A 23,164-nucleotide genomic window follows, 5' to 3' on the forward strand; every position below is an offset into this window, starting at 1 on the left:
TCGTTGCCTTTTAGATAATACTCTTATTGTAGCTTCCAATTTGCCCCTTCCAATACTTCCATTACCTTTGTAGCTCCCGGTACATGATCTTATAAAAATCTGCGTGTTTTTCGCTTCGCTTCACACCTTTGCAGTACTTAAACGGAAACAAAACATTTTTCTATTCGCTCTTTAATACAAAGCGGCAGGCAAAAGGTACGCAGTTCTTTGAGAGTAGTAAATGTGCATATACATACATATAAGGCAGTGTATTATGTAACAAAAATTTTATATGCAATAAAAACGGAGGATTTTGTTATAATTTTGTGTTCAATTGTTGTTTATTCCAATTGAGTGATTTTCTGCTTAAACGTCATAATATAAAAGTTATTATGTTAGAGTGTTCAAGAGTGAAATAGTGTGAATATTAACGTCTATAGGCAAAGGAATGAAAAAGCAGCAAAGCGTAACTTCACATTGAGAGTGCATTGAAACTAAAAATAAATAACTTTAAAATATTAGTGTTAAACTTAACGGAATCTTGTCAAATTGATAAATAAAATTCCAGGGTATGCTGTGTTACTTGGTGATTTATATACATATGTACATATATTAGTATGTTAATTTGAATTGATTAAGAAATAAGTTTCAAAGATTGTATATTAAAATGAAAGTTGGCCTCAAAACAGTAATTTTATTTTGGTTAAAGTACTTCTTTTGCACCTAGTGATCGGAAAGAATTCTCTAATCAAAATTAAAAGGAAGGTTTATAATATTATCTTTATATATATATAAATGTTGTATATATGTATTACCAGTCACGTCTTGGTCGGCGGTAAACAAACTACTGAATCCGTTTTAGCAAGCTGTGTTCAGTTTGATCGAACTTAAAATATTGAATAGTTTATATCTCAATTATGTTAAAATTCAAAACAAATTATATATAAAAATATATATTTATAATGTAAGCATGTGTTAACAACTCAAGAAAAAAATATCGTTGTTATTATTATCATGACAAATGGATTCATTCTCTTTTCCATTGACAAATATTTGTACCAATCATTTTCAAAATTAGACCTCAAGAAAAATCCTTTGAATTTTTAAAGCGGGAGTTACGTTTTCGCTTTATTTGTAAATAATAAATATTTGATTGTAAATTCATTTGTTATTATAAGTAAGTTTTATCCGCATTCTTATAGAATCATTTCAGATTACTCAAAATAACTTATTAAACACCGAATTTATTTGCATTTAAATATATGTATATTTATCATATTGAACGTAATTTTATTTATGCTTTGCAAATCTTTAAAAATTTTCAAAAGTTCCTTCTTAGAACTACAAAATGTAATACTGGTAAATTTAAAACATTTTTAAACTGTAAATAGTTCATCAGCAAAATTATTGAAACACGCAACAGTGATATTAACGGTTTATGTTCTGCGGTTGTGAGGCACTACAAACCATGATCATTAGACCATGAAGAAATGTTACTTAACTCAAGGTCAGGAAACTTGAAAGCTAGTTAGTTTTAATAGCAAGTTTCTTTGCCATTCATGCTAAGTACATATATAAGATACATATACATACGCAATAGGTATGGTATACCGTTAATAAGTCTCCATATTTTTCTTGAGTTCAAATAAAACTTATCAAAATGAATGAATAATGATACTTAGCCAGGGTGTCAAGGTATAATTTGATTCCCAATCGTCCACTTCTATTAAATTTAATAAAAGTACTTTTAAAGATTGGATGTGAAATATTTTGAGCTTTCTATAAAAATTTACTGTGAAATGTGGCATTAAAAGTTCTGCTTTATAACCATACTAGAGGACCCGCCCACGCTTCACTGTGGCCGATACGTAGATAATACTACAACTACTATCTATATGATTTCTATTAGTGGGATTATAACTATTAGTTAATGAGATATAGCATTTTTGTGAAGCAACTTGTGTTAATTTACAAAAAAATGGATCATAAAGCATTTCGTGTGTTAATAAAGCATTGCTTTTTGGGGGAAAATGCTGTTGAATTTGGGCTCAGAGAAATCCACCGATGAAAAGATATTTACTAAGCTTAAAGAGGTGAAAGCTCTGTGCAAAGTGGGTGCTTCGCAAGTTCATAATCCAACAAAAACAACGAATAACTGATTCTGAGAAGTGTTTGAGTGCTCTTTAATCGTAATAAAACCGAATTTTTGCATCGGTGTTTGACAATAGAAACATAGCTCCATCATTTCCCACTGAAGTCCAATCGACAGTCATTCTGTTGGACTAGACATGATGAACCGGTTCTCAGGCGTGGAAAGAGGAAAAAGTCGGCTGGAAAGATTATGAAATCAGTCTTTTGGGATGCACGTGGTATAATACATACTCAACGACTGATTACTGAGCGTGTTATAATCTATTTCACTGTGTGTTTGGTTGCAGTTCTTTTCTACTATTCCAAATTGTAGCACTTGTATTATTTTTGAGGAAGAATCTGTTTAAAATTGTAAGCATATATTCAAATGATTCCTACAAACATGAATTTTTAACAAATGCCTATGATTTGAAATATAATTTTTGTATTTATGAATTGTATTGGATTCTAACATAAAGAGATGAAAAGTATCCTATGTCCTTACCCTGGTTTGAACTACCTCTCCACCAATTTTCAGCCAAATCGGTTCAGGCGTTCTTGAGTTATAAATGGTGTAACTAATACGACTTTCTTTTATATATAGCTGGCCCGGCAGCCGTTGTTCTGCGTGAAATTATGTGTTTTGAAATGAAAAGAAAGTTGAATTTATCATTTATTTGTTTTTTTTTTTCAATGTAACGCAGCTTGATCAACAACATTTTTTGGCTTCTATTCCGGTGTACAGAAAAGATGAGTTTCCAACTCGTGAGTACGCCACGTATATCTGGCCGTGTGAAGAACATAGCATTTCCAAATTTATGCCACGCACTATGCGACTATCCATGTATCCTGTGGATTGTCATCTCAAATGCAATTTTTACTGGAAACGGAATACGTTTGAACTGAAATGGCAAACAGTTAGAACTCAAAGGAATTCGTAGAATCAAGCATTCTGCTTCCTTGTATTCGATAGCAGCGTCACAATCAGTCGGGTTCCATTACACCAGTGGTTCCCAAACTTATTTTGTCTACCGCCCACTTTGAGAATAAATATTTTTTTAGCGCCTCCATTTTTTCACCTACATATTTAAAAACCACTATAACTTCAAATTAATTGTTGTAGTGTAAAGGAGGCGTAAGTAAAGCTCATCTATTGCGCGCAAAACCACAAATGAATATAAAATAAATATTACATTGTTTATATAGGAATGCTTAAGCACAATTATTATATAGTAGTCCAAAAATATGAATTCTTATTTTTCCTAGAAATACATTTGTAAAAAAGGATCTTTCTCCTTTTCTTATTTTCCCCAGAAATACATTTGTAAGAAAGGATAAAGATCCTTTTTTTATTTTCCACATAAAAGATTTAAGGAGTTCAAAAGCTCAAAGCATGCGCTACATCAGCTCGAGCCTACACCTTTGCGCAAATGATTATAATATTGGGTTGTCAAAAAAGGCTTGCGGTACTTTTATTGATTTTTTTTTATTGAAATTGAAATGAATTTTTAATGACGCATGCCCAGCTCTTGACCGATGCTATGGCTGCTACTATGCCGGTCTCTTTCGACCAATTCAGCGATTTTATCGCAATTTTCGACGACAGGCCTTCCGGAGCGTGGCGCATCTTCGACCACCTCTACACCAGAACGAAAACGTTGAAACCATTGTTGTGCGGTGGAAATGGAAACTGTATCGTGCCATAAACTGCACAAATTTTATTGACGGCTTGAGATGCATTTTTGCCTTTATCGTAGTAGTACTGTAAAATATGCCGTATTTTCTCTTTATTTTGCTCCATGTTTGCGACGCTATAACTCACGAAGGACTTAAAAGAAACGACAATCAATCAAACACGTCTTAGCGCGTGAAATGAGCTTTCCAAAAAGGTATAGCATGACCCGATGCGACGAATAAAACTAGAACTACAAGCTTTCAGCGCCAACTAGCGAAAATACCGCAAGACTCTTTTGACAACCCAATATATTATGATGCAAATGCCCACATACAGATTTGGCAATGGCAATAGCAATACGTTGGCAGTTAGTATTCTATAAATTCTATCCTGTCGAGATGCCCCGTTATGAAACGGAGCGACCGATTGACATGATTTTAATTTTTTCTATATTCAATAAAATAGGACAGATATATGAACTACGGGGAGAGAAATATAGAACCGAGTTTGAGCAATCTTTTAATTCATATTAGTTGATGTTCACAAGTTGTTGTTGAGAGTCGAGAGCTCATGTAGTCGTTGTCTAAGAGGCCTTCTAGCTAAATAAAATTACAAATAACCCCCCAGGCCTCCACACAACGCCCCCATTTTCTTTCTGGGTCTCTTACCGCCCCCCGTTATCGCCCACATTGGGAAACACTGCATTACACAATTTCGGCGCATGAAGAGTGGGAAACATAATAACGTCAGATCCTACTTTGAGACGCAAATGATACTGTGGCATACCAAGTCTCTCCAAAGAATTTAGAAATTCCACTGGATAATTCACGGCGACGTCTTTATTGTCAAGACGATCGATCGATTTGTATGAGCGCAAGTCTCCCGGAATTTGACTTTGAATCTTGCAGTTTAAGTCAACAACATCGGTATTTTTGGCAGCTAATATTGCGCGTGCACTTAAGGAATCATAGTTACGATAATTTGGCCAATGTTCGAACATTCGTGATGAATTCATCTTTCGTGAATTGGTAAAATGCAGATGGAATTGATATCAAACCACCGGAAGTATTAACCGGAATTGACCCATTTCCAATTCTTAGCGAATACGATGTAAAATGTCTCCGGCAATGTCATTTTTGTTCGTATCCCATAATTGACGCGGATTTGAAGGCTGATATATCGAAACGATTATCGTGAAAGTGAGCGATCTTCATTTGCATTCGAAGTTTAATTCCAGTGATTATCATGTTCCAGCAATTGTAATTTCTGGCCTGCTTCTCAAAAAGTTGCACACACCGTACCATTCACACTACCAATGACTCAAATGAATGTAGAAACAATCGTCGTTTTTCGGGTGAATTTTGTAAATTCATCCTAATACATTAGTTGAGAACACACCTGGAATATTTGGCCTTACTTTCTGCGTATTTATTCTATGTATGTATAATATAAAGGCTTTCCGAATAGAACAATGTTCTCGCAAACGGATCACTGACGCAAGTTGAGAAAAAACTCGTCAATGTTAATTTTGTTGCTGACGGTGTTTCCACTGGGTGTACTGTATTCTCTGGGTTGAAATACACTCTTTGGCCATTCTCCAAATTAACTGCGAGGCTCACAAACGTCGGAAAACGTTCATGAATTGCAATATCGACCGTATCGTTCAAGACCAATAACCGCCATGTTGCTTCCTTTGGTGACGTACTTACAAACGCATTTTATAGATTTCACCAAACTGCAATACGCAACATTGACATGACTTTTTAATGTGACAACAGTTGCGAATATGGTACAATCCATGTGTTGTCAACTTCGGTATTTACTCCTCTAAATTGAATGATAAATGCTCTGCCATTGTCGTGTGGTGAGCGACGCCGATACAGTGGATATCCATCATTTCTAGTTTGTGTTTCCAAAAGAAAAGCACGTGGATAGTGTTTAGTGCATTTATTGTCAGACATACAAACCGAGGTGGGATTGTGGTGTCCGCAAGGTCCATGAACCATATTGGTTTCCACCACTTCGTATAATACTGGATCTTTCTCTGGATCAGGAGTTTCAGCAGAAATGGTTTCATCAATTTGATCTGGTGTAACCACCATCCACCATCCAAAGAAGAATGTGTGGATGCGGCAAACCTCTCTTTTGCCATCACCATTAAACATCATAGCTGTTGTTTGAAAAGTCGTGGTGTGACATCGTGACGATCGCTTGCTGATTGCACGCGATCCATAATTCCGCAGGTATGTATGTCATCGTTTCCTGGGAGTACTCGGTCATGTGCCTTGGGCTGCCAATGGATGTTGATGCCAAAAAGAACGCCGACCGATATTAGCGCGACCTCTTCGTGGCTTCGTAACAAATTTCAATCTGTAATTGATCACTTTGTGTGAAACGTTTTCACTGAATAACTTTCAATAATTTTTTTCGAATAGTCGGGATAAATAAAGCAAATGACAAATTTGAACAATTCAAATAATTGAAATAGGTAATTGAAAAACAAAACAAAAAAATGCGAAACAATTTTTTTGTATGAAAAAAAAAGTTATATTTTGGAATTGTCCAATTTTCCAACTTTTCCTTATAATATACATAGTTTATAAAATAATGTAATATATCGTATATCATACTCGTATATAAGTACATAAGTGCACACAGAAATGGTTCTTTGATTTGCAAAATTTTTAAATTAACACATTAAAATTTCATTGCAGTTCCATCAACGAAGATACGAGATACTTGAAACAGAATGTTATGTTTGTCAATATGTCAAAGATTAAAATGCATTTACGTGGTCTCTCTTCTACTACCCATAATGAACGTAAGATGATTTTTAATAATAATTTAGAGTATTAGAAGAACATTTTACATTTACGTTTCCATTCAAACTCACAATTCTATGTTAAATCAATTGTGAATATATAATTGTGCAATTCACAAGTCTCATAAAGTTGTAAGTTATAACGATTCGAAAACATAGCATTGAAAATTGTAAAAGTGTAAACACATTTTTGTATGAAATCCAACAACAATTTTTTTAAACAAGTGTAAAAATTTATAATTTTACGATTTTACGATGCTTTACGACAGGTTGTGAGTACCCCAAATATACATAAGTATGATACATACATATGTATACATATGTACATACATAAGCGTGTTTTTTTTTTATGTTCTATGGTACGTGATAATTAGTAATGTTTTATTAAGGTTTATACTCTGATTTTCTTAGTGTAACGGAGGTTATGAATTCTTCCGCAGTAGTCAATCTAGCAAGTTATACTCGTACTTCCTTATCCAACTTTCTATTTGTCTTGAAATCGAATTCATACATTCCTGCTTCGTTTTCTGTAGGTTAAAAAGTGTTAGATACATATGTATGTGTGTATATGCGCCAGTACAACTACGAGAGTGGCTACGGTAGTTTAGCAAATCATTTTCTCCAACTGTATCGGAGGTTAGCCAATCTTCAATTAACGGAAGTAGTATTGCGCATACCATATCGATTGCACTTCTTCACTTATCAAGAATAGCATCTTCTGTTTGCATGTTGAATCGTGGACGGAAAGCATGGAGTATGTATCTGCAGATCTGCATGTACGCGCAGATAAATGTATTTGTTATACACAGTCAAACCCAGTTAAGTACTCGTATGTATCACAGTTTGACAAAGAAGCTAGAAGTTCGCGTGACCACTCCCTAACGAAGCAACACTGTCTTGTAATTTTTAACCTATTTAAGTAAAAACAATTTGTAAAGTGAATTGAGAAAGGAAGGTTCTTAAAAATCCAACAAATAAATACATATAGTACAGCACTGCACACTAAATAGTGAAAAATAATTCTTAATGCATATAAACTGACAGTAATATTGGCTGAAAAATACTTTTATTAATGTGAAAAAATTGTGGGATATTACATAGTATCTATTAGGAAATATTTTTAATTATTTCGTTTGAAGAGCTTTAAAATTGTTTAGTTTTTAAGTCATATTTGTTATTTGCCCACACGTTGTATTTTCACTTTCTTTGAAGATGACTTAGAGTAAATTTGTTAATCGAATAACGTCATTTGATGATTTCAGCTGCATAGTTTATTAGTTGTTTCTTGTCCTTCAGTGCTATTCAGTTTTAGTGCCACCGAAAAAAACTACAAAGATACAAACAAACATACTAATAAAACCGCTATGAAAAATATTCGTTGCAGAGTTAAATTTAACCAAACTAAACTGTACGTACTTAATTCATCAAAAATCTGCATATACAACAAGTATACTATGGTGTGAAATCAGCTATTTCAAATTAATTCAAAAAAATGTACAAAGTAACTAAACTCTCTTTCTTAATAGACTGGTACCTTTCCTAACTAGTTTTCACGTTTCATTCAGTTGTACTACTTATGTTTTGATTTGATGTGCATTATTGACATTTAAAATATTAGCAATTAAGTCTGAGAATTTGAGTGAAAAGCTGTATATGTGTGTGAGATAGGAGCATATCGATAAGAATGCTAGTTTAACCCTTACTATGATATTATTCAGGTTTAACTAATAAGTTCAATACATAAGTATTCCACTGTGCAGATTTCATTCATTTAGTCAGATGGGTAATACAAATATAAGCAAGTACCACCTACTTTAGTAGCATCTTTAAGTTTCTTAAAACTAGTCCCATTCGATGAGTAGCGACTGACTGCTACCGCTAGCAATGGAGTGGAATAGTTTATAGCTTTTACTACTATAATGCTTATTGTCGTTCTGTAACTTTTGCAGGCCATGTACTACACGTACTATGTAAGAATGCATCTGCTTATCGCTCATTTGCTGCAAGACCGACATAAATCAAAAAACGTGATTTTTGAGTTAATGATACAGAATTGTTCGTTATATCATACTTCATGTTGAGTGAAAAATTCATATGAATACCTCTTATATGCTTTGCTTGAGAAGAGGTGTAAGGCTGGAGTCACCGTGTAAGGTTGTAGTCAGTTAAAAACTTTAAACGCGTTTTCTGGAGAATTGATTTTTTTGACTTATGCCGGTCTTGCAGCAAATGAGCGTTATGTATTCAATGCAAAACATTACACTGTGGTGTGTGCATGTAAATAACATACCAGAGTTTATGTGGAATGAATAATGAAAAAATCTTACATATGTATGTATGTACACATGTATGTACATAATTTATACGTTACACGCCCATGTGATAAGATAGAGGTCTCTTAATTTTGTTGAGATCATGTACCCATAATATCAAATAGAATAATAACTGGCAGTTGTTAAGAGTGCAATATGAACTAACATTCATTATATCAGTAAATTTAATGTGTTTATTGTATTTACTCAGTCATCACTCTTGACAGCAGTAACAATTGAGTCATCTACGGAGAATATAGCTGACGGCACAAGTATATCCACTTCCGTTATAAATCGAAGCAATAAAATAATAAGAAATCCAACCATTCCGAAACCTACAATCAGAGTTGATAATCATAGCAACAGAGACGGCGAAAAAAATGGAGATCGTTCGAAGCAGTTACTTGTGGCATTGTCATCCAAATCATACATTAGTAAGCCAAATGCAACAGCCCCCACACCTGTTAAACTTACAAAGCGTGCTGGCTCCGCTGCGGAGATAAAACATAAAGTATTTTAAATTATGGGCAAAGGAGTTTCACAATTTCTTATTTAATTATTTGTTGTAAATTTAGAAAATAACCAAAGAGAATTTAAATCGAACGGGAGATATTGCAACACGAGGAAAACTCCGTCAAGAACCAGTCAGTGAATTTGTGACTGTACTGTTACATATGTATATTTTTATAATCATTCTTTTTAATGTAGGACCACATTCCAGACTCATCAGGACATATTCCTTATCGGATAAACCGACCACATCTAGGACTGTCAGGATACGAATCCGCTGGAGTGAGCTCGAGTTCAAATGATGGCGGAGACGACTACCATAATTTGTCCTATGAGTCAGATAAGTGGCCAAGCGATTACTGGGAACGTGACTACAACAAGAATTTCCTTTATAACAATACTCGAGTACACCGTAAGTTTTTCCCAATAATTTTTATGTTCATGTGCATGGTCTATCTTAAGTTATTTGAGACAGATATTGAAGCGGAGTGTCAGGATGATTACATGAAAATTCGGATTGGATTTAATGCTACCTTCAATGGATTGATATATTCAGCTGGTTATGCATATGATCCCGACTGCATGTATATAAATGGTTCAGGTCGGGATTATTACGAGTTTTTCATTCAGTTGAATCGCTGCGGAACTTTAGGAAAAAATGCACTTCATGAAGAAAAAAGAAAAAATCCAACTGTAATGATATTAAAAAATAAACATACATATGTATATTTTTATTCTTAAATTTGGTTTTGTCACAGAACTTTATGTGGAATACTGTGACAGTACAATACAATCCACTCATAGAAGAAGAATATGATGAACACTTTAAAGTCACCTGCGAATATGGCTACGACTTTTGGAAAACAGTGACCTTTCCATTTTTAGACGTCGAGTAAGTTTTAAAACAAATAAGTTTTCGTATAGGGTAAAGAGATATTTGACTTTTATCTCAAATAGAGTAGCGACCGGCAACCCCGTTGTATTTACTTTAAGTCCACCAGAGTGTTATATGGAAATACAAAATGGATACGGGATTGGAGGACCACGTGTCACTGGACCTGTGCGAGTTGGCGACCCACTCACATTGATAATTTACATGCGCAGCAAATACGGTTTGAATATACATATTTAATATTTACATACTTTATGCGAGCATGATTTCAAACACACAATAACAGAATAATAATAACAAATATTTATAGATGGTTTCGATATTGTTGTAAACGATTGTTATGCACATAACGGTGCTAACAAAAAGATTCAGCTTATTGATGAATATGGTTGTCCTGTGGATGATAAGCTAATTTCCAGATTTCGAGGCTCTTGGTCTGATTCGGGAATTTTCGAAACCCAAGTATATGCATATATGAAAACTTTTCGCTTTACAGGCTCGCCAGCACTATATATAGAATGTGATGTACGAATGTGTCACGGCCGATGTCCGGTAAGAACTGAACAGAAAACTGTTTTTTTTTAAATAGATTTTTCTATGATATCTGACGACATATATTTAAAATTTTCTAGAGTCAGCCATGTCACTGGCGCAATTCGAAAACTGTATCTAAACGAGATATATCAAATTCAACAGCACTCAACTTACAATCTGCATTAGACTCAACTGCGTCTGAAGTAGAGAAAACAAATTCATCACAAAATTCCGGAAATAGCCTAGCAGTTGATATAATGGCTATATCGAACTCAGACAAACAACCTGCTTCGTTATCGGAGAATTTGAATCTGTTTCAATCGTTGCGTGTACTCCAGGAGGGTGAGTCCGATGGGAATGGGTTTTATCCACATTCTCGTCGGTTGGAGCCTCAAGGAAATCAAACATGTATGAAAACGACTACATTATCAGCATTAACAATAATTCTCTCTGTAACTATGTTTGTACTCTCGGGCACTCTAGTAGTAACTTGCTCTCGGCTAAAGAGACGCAGCAAAGATGCATCTTTGTATGAAACATACATTACTCACAAAGGGCAAATTGATTAATGACTACTTAATTCACTTAACTATTGCTAAGCAAATATGTAAATATGATTTTTACTTTAACTTGACCATGTCTAATTAAAGGTAATATAATATAGACTGATGAGTACTAATTTCATTGTAACACCAGTGGGGGAAAGCAAAAGTATAACTTTTCAAAAGGTATCATTCAAACATTACAGGTTTAAAGAATTTTATCAGAAATATTTTTGAGTAGGATTGTCACTGTTGGAAATAGGAAACAAAACTATAAATAAACACAAAGACTGTTCTTATATGAATTACCCATATACAAAACACACGCCTACAATTTATACAACCTTATAAGTGAATTTAGTCAATAGAAAATGTATGCGTTAATGTCCTTTAACATCCGCATTTTAAATTATAATAACAAAAGGAATAAATGTTTTTCAAAAACTAAAAAATACGCTTTTAAAGCACATCAAACTAAAAAGTGGGAAATATTCTCTATAAAAAAATATATAAATATTAAATATGACATGTTGTATTGTTAAAGTAAATTGATAATTGAGCAGTATTTAATCTTTACTCTAAACCTTTCAGTGACTATTTATTATATTGTTTGCGATCAAGTTCTATTGACGACTTTATGATTTCTTACTTCGAATCGAATCATTTTATCTAAGGCTTCACTGTTACATAGTGTTTTACCTATCAACTAAGTGATTCACAAGCAACCGGTCGAGATCCCAGAGTAGGTAAATGGGACGCATGTGTAGACAGCGCATTGCCATGCTTGCAAGTAGAGAGATGGAGATATTAAGTAGGCAGAATATTTTTTCTGTGTATTATAAAATTTTACGATTTCTTATTTTATATTGAAAGAATCTAATTATTGTTTTATAAGTTTTACTAAATCATGAAACTTTTAATTCAACGTTGCATACTTTTAAATGCATATTTTTGGTGAGTATACACTTTCGCTTGCTATACAAATGTCACCAACAATAGTTCAAACTTGTATATAAACGTTGCATACTTTTAGGCGCATCTTTTTGGTGAGCTATTGGCTCAAATATTCTAAGCATCACTGGAAAATGGATAAAATCTATGTCTTACTAACTGTATTGCCGTGCCTATTGCCTGTGGAGACTCTAATTAGTTTACCATATATTGTAAGCAATAAGCTGTCGCTTCAGCAGTTTGACAGCGCAGTTTTCATTTCTATGAAAATTTCGAAGAGAACATATCCCATTTGCGCATATGCCGACAGCATTTTCGTTTTAGTAATATGAAGTTTAGTAGAGCGAGTATTAAGACGACTGTGTTATATTATGAAAATAAAGTACATTTTCAAAATAACATTTTTCCCAAAAATTAATATTTAGTTTAATATTGTTAATTTACAGAAAAATTATGCAAATTCGGTTGGGAATGAGCTAGGTCTTAAATTTAATAAACTTATACAAGCATAAATCAAAATATTATAGCTCATATTAAATTTATTATTTTAATTGGTATATAAAATTTATGCCACAATTATTATATAGTAGTCCAAAAATATCAATTCTTATTTTCCCAGAAACACATTTGTAAAAAAAGGATCTTTATCCTTTGTTATTATTTTATTTTTCCCAGAAATACATTTGTAAACAAAAGGATCGTAATCCTTTTTTTATTTTCCTCATAAAAGATTTAAGAGCTCAACATCTGTCAAATATTGAAATGTACACGTTCTTATCGACACAGTTATTTAGACAGCTGCTCGACTAAACGACTACAGGCCGACAGTTGTCGCTCTCGCTAACACCAAAATATTCTTATATTTGCCAACGACAGTAGGACGGCAATAGAGTTTACAGTAGAGAGGAGTGATGCCACTAATATATAAAATGTAAAATTATTCAAAGCTCTAACAAACCTAACGTTATTTTACAAATAAAAGCATAAAATAGCTCTGTTATATCATTTGTAATAACAATTGATAATTTAAAACAAATAAATTTACCTATTTACTTATTTTTTGCATAACAAATTTCACTTTAAACAAAATATTAAAATTTCATTGAAGTGAAAGGCATTTAATACGGCCACAACGAAATTGTGTACATGCAAAATGGACAGCTGTGTCGTTTTGTGTACATGCCGGCCATAGTTATGTAACTGTCTTCTTACAAAGGTTCATGTGAAAGGATTCACAACGCCATTTACAGTTCACTGTCGTGCTGCCATGTCGTGTCGCGATCTATGTGTTCAGCACTTGACTGTCCTCTGCGTTAGAATAAGATTATACTGGGGTTGTATTTCGAAATTTTGGATAAATGATGATGTTGAAAGTTTATCAAGAAATAGGGATTTAATGTAAAAATTATTGTAGCAACAATGCAAAGAGTTTTAATCTTATATGGCGGATAAAGAAAATATTTCATTTGAGGTTAGTGAAGTTGCACAAATAAATAGGACCGGTTCGGAGAAGCCAACCGACATTCTACCACAAAGTGGTGCAAAAATTATCAATTACCCCTTGGGATGTGGATTTACTCCTTAGCTCTATTTAAATTGCGTGTGTTTGGGTCCTTTCATGACGCTCTGTGGAAAAAGGGATAAAATAGCGAATTTTCGGGGTTGTCAGAATTTTCTTAAGAAAATGTGGCAGACAACTAGTCACCACAAATTCTCATGGATAGGAATATAATTTTTTTGAAGCCTTTGGTTCATGACGTACATCATAAACCTCAACAAATGCATTACTGTATGGGCTCCAATTCCGATTTGGTTATTTTCACTAAGTCTTCCCAAAATCTTGTTACTCTTTAAATTTGTGAAGTCATCAGAAACAAATGCCAGCGAAAATACATAATAACCCTGACAGACGAGCAAAATTAATGCGCCTTAAGCAACGCTAATGCGAATTGAAATTTTATGGTGACAGACGACAGGCTTCTGCATTTAGGCAGCTGATAGTGAAATTTGTTTCTTTATTAAAAAAAAAAGTGAAAAAAATGAATAAGATAAATTATTAAAAGAAATTTTGGTAATTTTGGAAAATCAATATAAATTTAACGAAAAGATTCGTTTATTATTATCTATGTTAAAAGATAATAGAGTGAAATTAATAGCAATAATTGATTGTAATGCGGAAAAAGTGTGCAAAAAAGTTAAGAATATTGGAAAAATGGATAGCAAAAGTGCGACATCTGTCAATAAATAGCAAAAATCGGGCATTTTTCAGCAGTGTTGCCTACTCAAATTTAGTAAATTCAACCAAATGCACGGAATTCTTGTGTATTACAAACTTGCATTAACATGGGTCAAATGCGCAAATAAATGTAAATTAAGCCCGCTAATGCATATTAGCGCTGTCGTCTGTCAGGGCTATAAGGCTCTGGGCACGATTCCGATTACTTTGGCGGAGGGGTAAAAAAAACCGAATTTCCGGGAAAAAGGGGTATGTATGGATAGGGGGGCTTCTCTAGAGGAGGAATATCCAAAAATTATGTAGAAATAGCTAATATTTTTAAAAATATTCACGTTTAAAAATTCAAAATTTGCCCTAAGAACACATGTCATTTCTCCATGTTTCACAGAATATTTTCACGTTTTTCACTCACTATATTTAAATATACACTCTTAACATTGAAATAAGTTCACTTTTAACTTTTATTTTGTAATTTTTCAGCCAAATTTAGTAATTTAAAATCACTTACCAAATTTATGGCTGAAAAGCTTAGAGTGTTTATATTTACGAGGAAAACCAGCATTGCCACACCTTAAAAACCAAAAGTGAAGGATTTTTTTTAGCGTTTCACAGCGTTTTCTTTGTTTGTACTTTCCAGTGATTCCTTTTTCTTTATTAACTATAAAAAAACTAAAACTGAATATGTGAACACTTTTCTATATACATACATACATATATGAATAATGTGTGATTTATATTTAATAAACACAGATAAGTAAAATCGTGTGATAATATTATATTATACATATGATTGTAATATAACATTTTTATATACTATATTAAAATCATCAGCGAATACCCGGGGTGACCGAAGTACTCTCGCGTAGTAAACCTTTCTGCGTTGGCGGCCTTCGGCCGCGCTCTAAAAAAATAACCCTGGCCGAGCGAATGCCCGGGGTGACTGAAGTACTCTCGCGTAGTAAACCTTTCTGCGTTGGCGGCCTTCGGCCGCGCTCTAAAAAAATAACCCTGGCCGAGCGAATGCCCGGGGTGACTGAAGTACTTTCGCGTAGTACTCCTTTCTGCGTTGGCGGCCTTCGACCGCGCTCTAAAAAAATAACCCTGGCCGAGCGAATACCCGGGGTGACTGAAGTACTTTCGCGTAGTACTCCTTTCTGCGTTGGCGGCCTTCGGCCGCGCTCTAAAAAAATAACCCTGGCCGAGCGAATACCCGGGGTGACTGAAGTACTTTCGCGTAGTACTCCTTTCTGCGTTGGCGGCCTTCGGCCGCGCTCTAAAAAAATAACCCTGGCCGAGCGAATACCCGGGGTGACTGAAGTACTTTCGCGTAGTACTCCTTTCTGCGTTGGCGGCCTTCGGCCGCGCTCTAAAAAAATAACCCTGGCCGAGCGAATACCCGGGGTGACTGAAGTACTTTCGCGTAGTACTCCTTTCTGCGTTGGCGGCCTTCGGCCGCGCTCTAAAAAAATAACCCTGGCCGAGCGAATACCCGGGGTGACTGAAGCACTTTCGCGTAGTACCCCTTTCTGCGTTGAAAATAAAAAAAATATATTGGCTTTTCGGTATAAAGTGGTTATAATTTATGGTTATCATGCACTCAAAATTTAAGTTTTCGTTATAAAATGGTAAATTTTGGTTATTATATCTATCAGCGATTTCCATTTATTTTTGATGATACATTGGTTTGTATTTTAGGTGACAATATATATATTGTTATATTTAATATATGAGTTTGAGTGCATAATAACCAAAAAATATAACCACTTTATATCCAATATTATGAGTGCATAATAAGGCCGAATATCTCCTAAACTAAGCGTTTGTGGACCCTATAACCTTATATGTTTTTTAATCAGGAGGACTTCCTCTTTCCAACGGTACCTTCAAATCGCGGCGCCAAAGAAATCGGAATTGTGCCAGGCTCTGCCATCTTTATATAGAAATTATTTACTAATTCTAATAAAACTACATTTTTATTTATTTTTTATTTTTTTCGAAGTAAAGTATCATGCCTTTATTTCACTGTTCTGCTTACTGAGAATATTTAATATTATTTTTTGTTGTTTTGCTCGCTTTGATATATAAGTATATATATATTAATTATTTATTATCGATCTGTTATTTTGACTACCATAAATACTACAATTTTAATTTAATTAGAAATTGAAACAAATGATTATGTTGTTTGCGATAGACACCTTAAAAGATTTTTGCTTTTATGCTTCAGCATGCAAAAATAATATATTAAACGTTGCCGAATTCTTTTTCAAGAAAGTATTTCCATTTTATAGGAAGTTCAGCATTATTTTTATAAACACCAACAAACTGTCGTCCTTTATACATGCATACATACGTGTGTATGCACGAATGTTGGTTTCAAAGCTTAAAAAAGACATTAACCCACTAATTCTGAGACATATTATCTAAGCTTTTTCTTACAATTTAAATCCAGCAAATTCGTGTGGTTTGTTGTGTTTATGTGTTATAACCGTGATTATACATAATATTAATAACTTCATATGTATATGTATGTGGGAAACCCATTTTTATGAAAGCCAAGTTTCTCCGGAAATTCTTAGTTGTTTTTAGATAATATATTAGATTATAGTTAAAGTAGTAATTCAATTTATCTACAATGTTTGTTTATGAAATTTAGTTTATTAAAGTCCAAAAATCTAATTGGTGAGGATGTAAGGCAATAAGGAGAAAGAAAACACTATTTGAAATCCATATTTATCATGATTTAATTATAGAAGTGAATGTATCCATAATGTCAAAATTATCTGTGTTTTGTCTTTCTATTCAATTATCACTCAAAAATTGCATTTTTATTGATTGAAATTTTTGAAAATTTTCTTTTAGAACCATATTAACAAAAAAAAAAAAAAATGAAAAAACAGCAGATTTCGACATGATATTTATTAATTTTTTTGGGTTGCGCTCAGTTTGTATTGTCTTAAAATTTCGAAAAAGTCTCTGAAACTATAAACATATGCAGCACATCAAAATTTATTCGCTTTTGAGATCTATGCCTTAATAAACTCATATAGCGTAATCAGGGCGGACATCAAAGTCGGTATTTGCTGAAAATGGCCGACAGAACTAAGAAGAATACAGAACATATTTTTAAATACGTTATATACTAAAAAGGTAACAATTAAATATAATTGATAACACGCATATAAAACTTAAGTAACTACGTATGAATGTATGAAAGCATTGACCACATACATACATGTGTACACACAAAAGTCAGCAAATTTGTTTGTCTGTGTATATAATGTCTCTTATTACATCAAACAAAATTTTAAAAAATTCATGAGGCTGAGGTCAGTCAAACCATTAAGTTTTGGTGTTTAGTATGTCTGTTAGTTTTTTCTTTTGCATTTTGAATTAAGCAATTATTATGCGTTTGTAATTTGGTTCTAACGCTTTTCAGTGCTAACTACCGCACTGGCCATGCACAATTTTCTTTATATCATGTTTTTCATTATTGTTGTGAGATTTTTTATGAATTTTGCAAACACAATTTCATAACTGCATTCCCTATTTTTTTAATTTATTTTTATTTTTTAAACCCTTTTTGTAATTGAGTAAAAAAATACATATCAATATCCATCGTTTATTATTACTTTCTAATATTCTTCAGTTTCATAGTTTTACACACACAAACACATTTCAAGACTTATCGAAAAAAACATTATCCATTAGTTATATTTATGTACTTATCTTGTTTAACTATGTGTGTATACAATTATGCCTTTTCTCAAGATTTGCGCGTTCAATAAATTTGGCTCCGATAATTATTCATTTATGTGCTTTGAAATCTTTTAATGTGTCATTACAGTTTTAAAAGTACTGAAAGCTTACTCAATAAACTAAATATTTATAGCTTCTAAAATTAAGAAATAAAAAAAAACACTAGTTTTCCAGAAAATATAAAATATTGTTTTCAAATGTATATTCAGTAAAAAAATATATTAAAAAGAACTGACAGTTTTCATCACATACCAATTCTGATGCGTGCTGTCACCTTGTAAGGCTAATATTTTTGTATCTGGTGTTGATCAAGCTTCACTATACATACACACATCAACTAATTTTTATTTTATTTTATTTTTTAATCAAGATCCAATTTAACCAGGGTTGCAAATTATGTATTAAATGTTTTTAATCCAGGATGTCTAATTCTTCATCAATATTTTTGAACATAATAAATCGGCTTTGGCTTTAACTTCAACATAAACAAATTCCCTCAAGTGTTTGTACCGCGTACATACACAAAATTTTTTAAAAATCTGTAAATTCTAACACAAAATCAAGCTTAAACCCTTACCGATTTCCATTTTTAGCTTACAAACGAAAAAAAAAAACTTTCATGAAAATCAATTTGTTTGAAATCAAGCGACATTATTTTCTTAATCACTTACCTATCTTTTGATATTAGATTTGATGTTTAACCTTTTGCTTAAATGCTATCCTGTACATTGCGCCCTAACCGTTACTAATTTTAATATTTCTAAACTTGAATCACACTTATGACATTTAGAGATGCTTGACTTAAAGTACACTTTATCTAGATTTACATACATACATGTGCACTTCCGCACATACTTCACTATTCCATATTATTTTATGAATCATGGACTATTGTAATTGTCAGTTAGTATTTTGTGGTTTTATCATTTAATTAAATTCAAATATTTTGTATATTTAATTTGCACTTAATTATGTGATTTTGAAGTTATTTCAGCTAACCAAAGCTTGTGCGTCAAGTAATGAAGGAGGTTAGATTTCTAAAGATTCTTCGTTTTCTTACGAAACAAGAAAAACGCCAACGTCGATTACACCGAAAATATATTTCACTTCACAATAAAAATGATAAGATAAAGAACTTAATTTTAATTATTAGTTTGTTCGACAGCTATAGATTAGAACAATATTTTCGGTTATTATACCGTTACCTTGAATAACATCCCTGCCAAATTTCGTGGAGGTACCTTATCAAATAAAAGTTTTCCATATAAGGCCTTGAATTTCCATCAGATTATATGACAGCTATATGCTATAGTTGTCAGCTATCGGCAGTTCTGAAAAATTAGCAGCTTATTAGAAAGAAAAGATCGAAAAATTTCAGATCGATATTTCAAAAACTGAAAACCTAGTTTGCGTATAAACAGACAGACAAACGCATAGAGATGTCTAAATCGATACAGTCCGTCACACTGATCTTTATATATTATAGAGTTTCGTTTTGACTGTTACAAACCCCGTTCAGACTGTTATTAAGTGTGATCGTGCGACCAATGAGTGTTGGTGTAACAGAATCATTGAAATGAAACATAAAATTGTTATTTTAACTTTTTGTATTTTTTTTACTTAATTAAAGAAATTTGTAAATTTATAAAAGAAAATGAGTTAAATTAAATTAAATACATATCTCTTAACAGCATAAATCACTCGTTAGAATCACTTAAATTATACAGTATGCAGCTTAAGTATGCAAGCTGTTCCAACTTTCCATTTAATTATAATTCATTACACTTATAACTCTGCTCCGTACTTATCCCAGTGCTTATTCATAAAATACATTTAGACATAGTTTTCTTCGCTATAGAAAAATTAATTAGAATTATTTTCAAATTAAATTACATATAATATCTAACGCATTTAACATGGGCATTCACATTTTGGAAAATTCTACACTAGAACTAGGCGAATTTGTCGAAAAATTAAAGTTTTTAAAATCGCTTTTACCTTTGACAACCAAATTTCGGTCGTTACAATGGGTAACACATATACGTATTTTGTTGTAAATATGTGCAGACTTGCACAATAACAAACACATTTTGATGCATGCCCGACTTATTTAAATACATAAATACAGCCAGACTAACACTAATACTTATTGCAAAAATCATATATAGACATACATAAAATGCACCCGCAGCACTAAAATCTAATTTGAAATTGGCGAGCGTTTTTTATATAGTCTTTCTCTCAACTAATACAAATGGGGTACAACATAAAGACATTTAGCATAAATAATAATAATAATTGTTAGAATATAAAAGCGTGTGTATGTGTCTTAGTACTTCAAAAAATCTGCTTGGCGCTTTTCTTTGTAACCACTTTTGTGCCACTTTTAATTTTGCATTTCCTCTCAGTACGTACTTTTACTCTTTTACTGATTTCAAATTTCGCTTTTGTCATGTTTATGCGCATATTTCTATGCAGATTTCAAATAGTGCACTATAAATAGTTTATATCTTTGTTGAAATTTCCATGAATTGATTTTTGCAAATAATTGTACATGATTGCTGTTTTGTTGTGATTTTTGTTTTTGTTGGTTTTTTTTAGTCTGTTTTGTTTCTTTGTCAAATTTTTAATTCTGTTGCTGCTGCTGTTGTTGATATTCGATTGGACTGGTTATAGCCCGCAGGAAATCATGTTGTGACTGCAATATATTGCGTATGATGCGCAGCCACTCGTTGGTCAACTCCACGCTGGACGCGTAGCAAATTATTTTCAAGCCCGGTTTATTTGGATCGGTAGATTTGAGCTGAAAACGATTGTTTTCTAATTCTTCTAACTGCATTTTGTTGACCTGCGAAAGAATTTTTTTATTAAACAATGGAATTTATTTATCAAATTCAAATTTAATAGTTTTATGTTGTTATTATTTCTATGCAATTGATCCATAAACCGAACCAACTATTCTTATCACTTTAGTTAAAAAGAAATTAATGTATTAAAAAAATAATAATAAAATTGACGTAGAATGTTGCGAAAATTGAAATCCTTGTTTTTTGTGGTTATTGTAATACAAAATTTCACTCAATTTAACGCAAATTTGCTTATATTTTATCTGCAGCAATCCAAAATTTTTTTAAAGACAAATTTGCTCCAGTTCAACTGCGTACAATCACATACTTTACTGAACTAAAGAACTAGGTTGGAGTGTCTGACCGATTTTTACGTGAATTTAATAAAAATTATTGTCGTGGGACCTTTTGAGATTTCCAATAAAACATTTGTCTTCAAATATTTGGGAATCGGAAAAAATTTGATTCCACTTCACAGTTGATCTGTATTTCAAATCGTTTTGGAAAGTAAAATACATACATACATATATACCCCTTAGCGTTTTCACTAGTATAAACAAAAGAAAATAAACGGTAACTTCGGTTGCTATAATACTTTTCACGAATACCAAAGGCTATAAAAGAACTATACAGGCAGACAGAAGGAACCTCGACTCAGCTCGATATGCTGATCATTTACATAAATATTTTATAGGGTCACTTCGTGAAAAACTTAATATACCCTGTTCAGAGTATAAAAACACATTAGGTTAGTATAAAAAAAAACGATATTGAAAAAATTTACGAGTAAAGCAGATGTGTAACGGCATTTCAACAAAAAAATACTCTTAAAGTCAAAAAATAATTTTAATGAAGATACCAAAAACTTTTGAAAACTCAACTATTTTTGGAAATTACAGTTCAAACAATCAAACTAACTTTAAGCTAACACCTTTAAAGGAAATATTTATTATTTTTTACACCCCAATTGATTTAAATTTCAACCCACCTGTATATGCGAGCGATAGGTGTATGTTGGACTACTATATTGTAGTTTTTTGCCATCGATATCTGCGAAAATTATGCTCTGCTCAAAAAGGAAAACATAAAGTTCACGCGGTTTCTGCAACATATAAGCATTGCGATCAGCCTTTTCATCATCAATGCAGTAGAGTTTGTCATGCAATAGAAGTTTTCCTTGTGCAGTGATTTTACCCTCGAATTTTTGTAAACGACGTAATTCCATCGCTTCATTAGCAGCCTTACAAATCATCTAAATGTGTCACGAAAAGTTGATTAATATTAATAATGCAGCGAAAAATGATTAATTGTGGTTATTTATACGATTAAACAAGAAAAATGGCAGAAAACTTACCCCCATAACCCGCATAGCTTCTTCGACGCCAACCACTTCGGCATCGCGCCCAGCAGCTCGAGCATATTTGGCAATCTCTTTAAATAACAGCACATATTTCGGCAATCGCTGCACTGGTTTTATGAGCAAATCGTTGAGCTGCGCAGAAAATTAAATTTTTAGTATAAATATTTAGCTTTAAAGCTGTGATTAAGCACTTACATCCAAGCGGCTACCTAGGTTCTGTCTGATTTTGTCAAAATATAGCAGGTGCGTGGTCACAATGTGATCCGATACCGGCTTGTTTTGAAAATATTTATTATACATATCGAATTTGTGTAAATAACGTTTGATTAAGGGGCCCAGATCACCAGGGGAATTGCGGCAGCGCACTAACGCTTCCAAAAAAGATCTGTCGAAATAAAATACAAAATATTTTTTTAACAATTTCACGCCTGTTTTGCGCTGTTGCAGTTTACTTACTTCTTATGCCACTCATATATAGCTTCAATATTGCCAAAAACCATGCGCTCTTTGCCTCCTTTCAAATCGTCGGGTTTGGGTATATCACTTTTGGGATCCAGCACCTCGGCTAGGTAACTGCGATTGAAAAGAAAACAAAGATTTATACAAAGTTCACGATT

The 23,164-nt window shown here is 32.9% G+C and overlaps 2 protein-coding genes across 3 annotated transcripts in view; one reads left to right on the top strand and one right to left on the bottom strand.

Annotated features, from left to right (window-relative positions):
• The first annotated feature begins 71 nt into the window (after window positions 1-71).
• LOC105232777 (uncharacterized) lies at window positions 72-11,518 on the top strand. Of its 2 annotated transcripts, none has more exons than XM_019992653.3 (10): window positions 72-195; window positions 6,499-6,605; window positions 9,129-9,428; window positions 9,493-9,561; window positions 9,626-9,839; window positions 9,903-10,120; window positions 10,186-10,319; window positions 10,385-10,539; window positions 10,630-10,871; window positions 10,952-11,518. In XM_019992653.3, the coding sequence occupies exons 2-10, from the start codon at window positions 6,534-6,536 to the stop codon at window positions 11,420-11,422; spliced, it is 1,875 nt and encodes a 624-aa protein (XP_019848212.1). In that variant the 5' UTR covers window positions 72-195; window positions 6,499-6,533; the 3' UTR covers window positions 11,423-11,518. The 2 variants fall into 2 exon arrangements, with proteins under 2 accessions (XP_019848212.1, XP_019848213.1); XM_019992654.3 differs by lacking the exon at window positions 72-195 and adding an exon at window positions 253-548.
• Window positions 11,519-17,456: 5,938 nt separating this feature from the next.
• LOC105232776 (triple functional domain protein) overlaps window positions 17,457-23,164 on the bottom strand; it is a 73,181-nt gene continuing 67,473 nt past the window's right edge. Inside the window, exons 16-20 of the mRNA XM_011214601.4 lie at window positions 23,004-23,120; window positions 22,743-22,932; window positions 22,542-22,679; window positions 22,176-22,439; window positions 17,457-21,189 (exon numbers count right to left, since the gene is read on the bottom strand). Coding sequence (XP_011212903.2) covers window positions 20,968-21,189; window positions 22,176-22,439; window positions 22,542-22,679; window positions 22,743-22,932; window positions 23,004-23,120 — 931 coding nt within the window. The 3' untranslated portion in view covers window positions 17,457-20,967. The remainder of the gene's footprint in view (window positions 21,190-22,175; window positions 22,440-22,541; window positions 22,680-22,742; window positions 22,933-23,003; window positions 23,121-23,164) is intronic.

The sequence above is a fragment of the Bactrocera dorsalis genome, chromosome 5 (assembly GCF_023373825.1).
Source record: "Bactrocera dorsalis isolate Fly_Bdor chromosome 5, ASM2337382v1, whole genome shotgun sequence".
NCBI classification, from domain to species: Eukaryota; Metazoa; Arthropoda; class Insecta; order Diptera; family Tephritidae; genus Bactrocera; species Bactrocera dorsalis.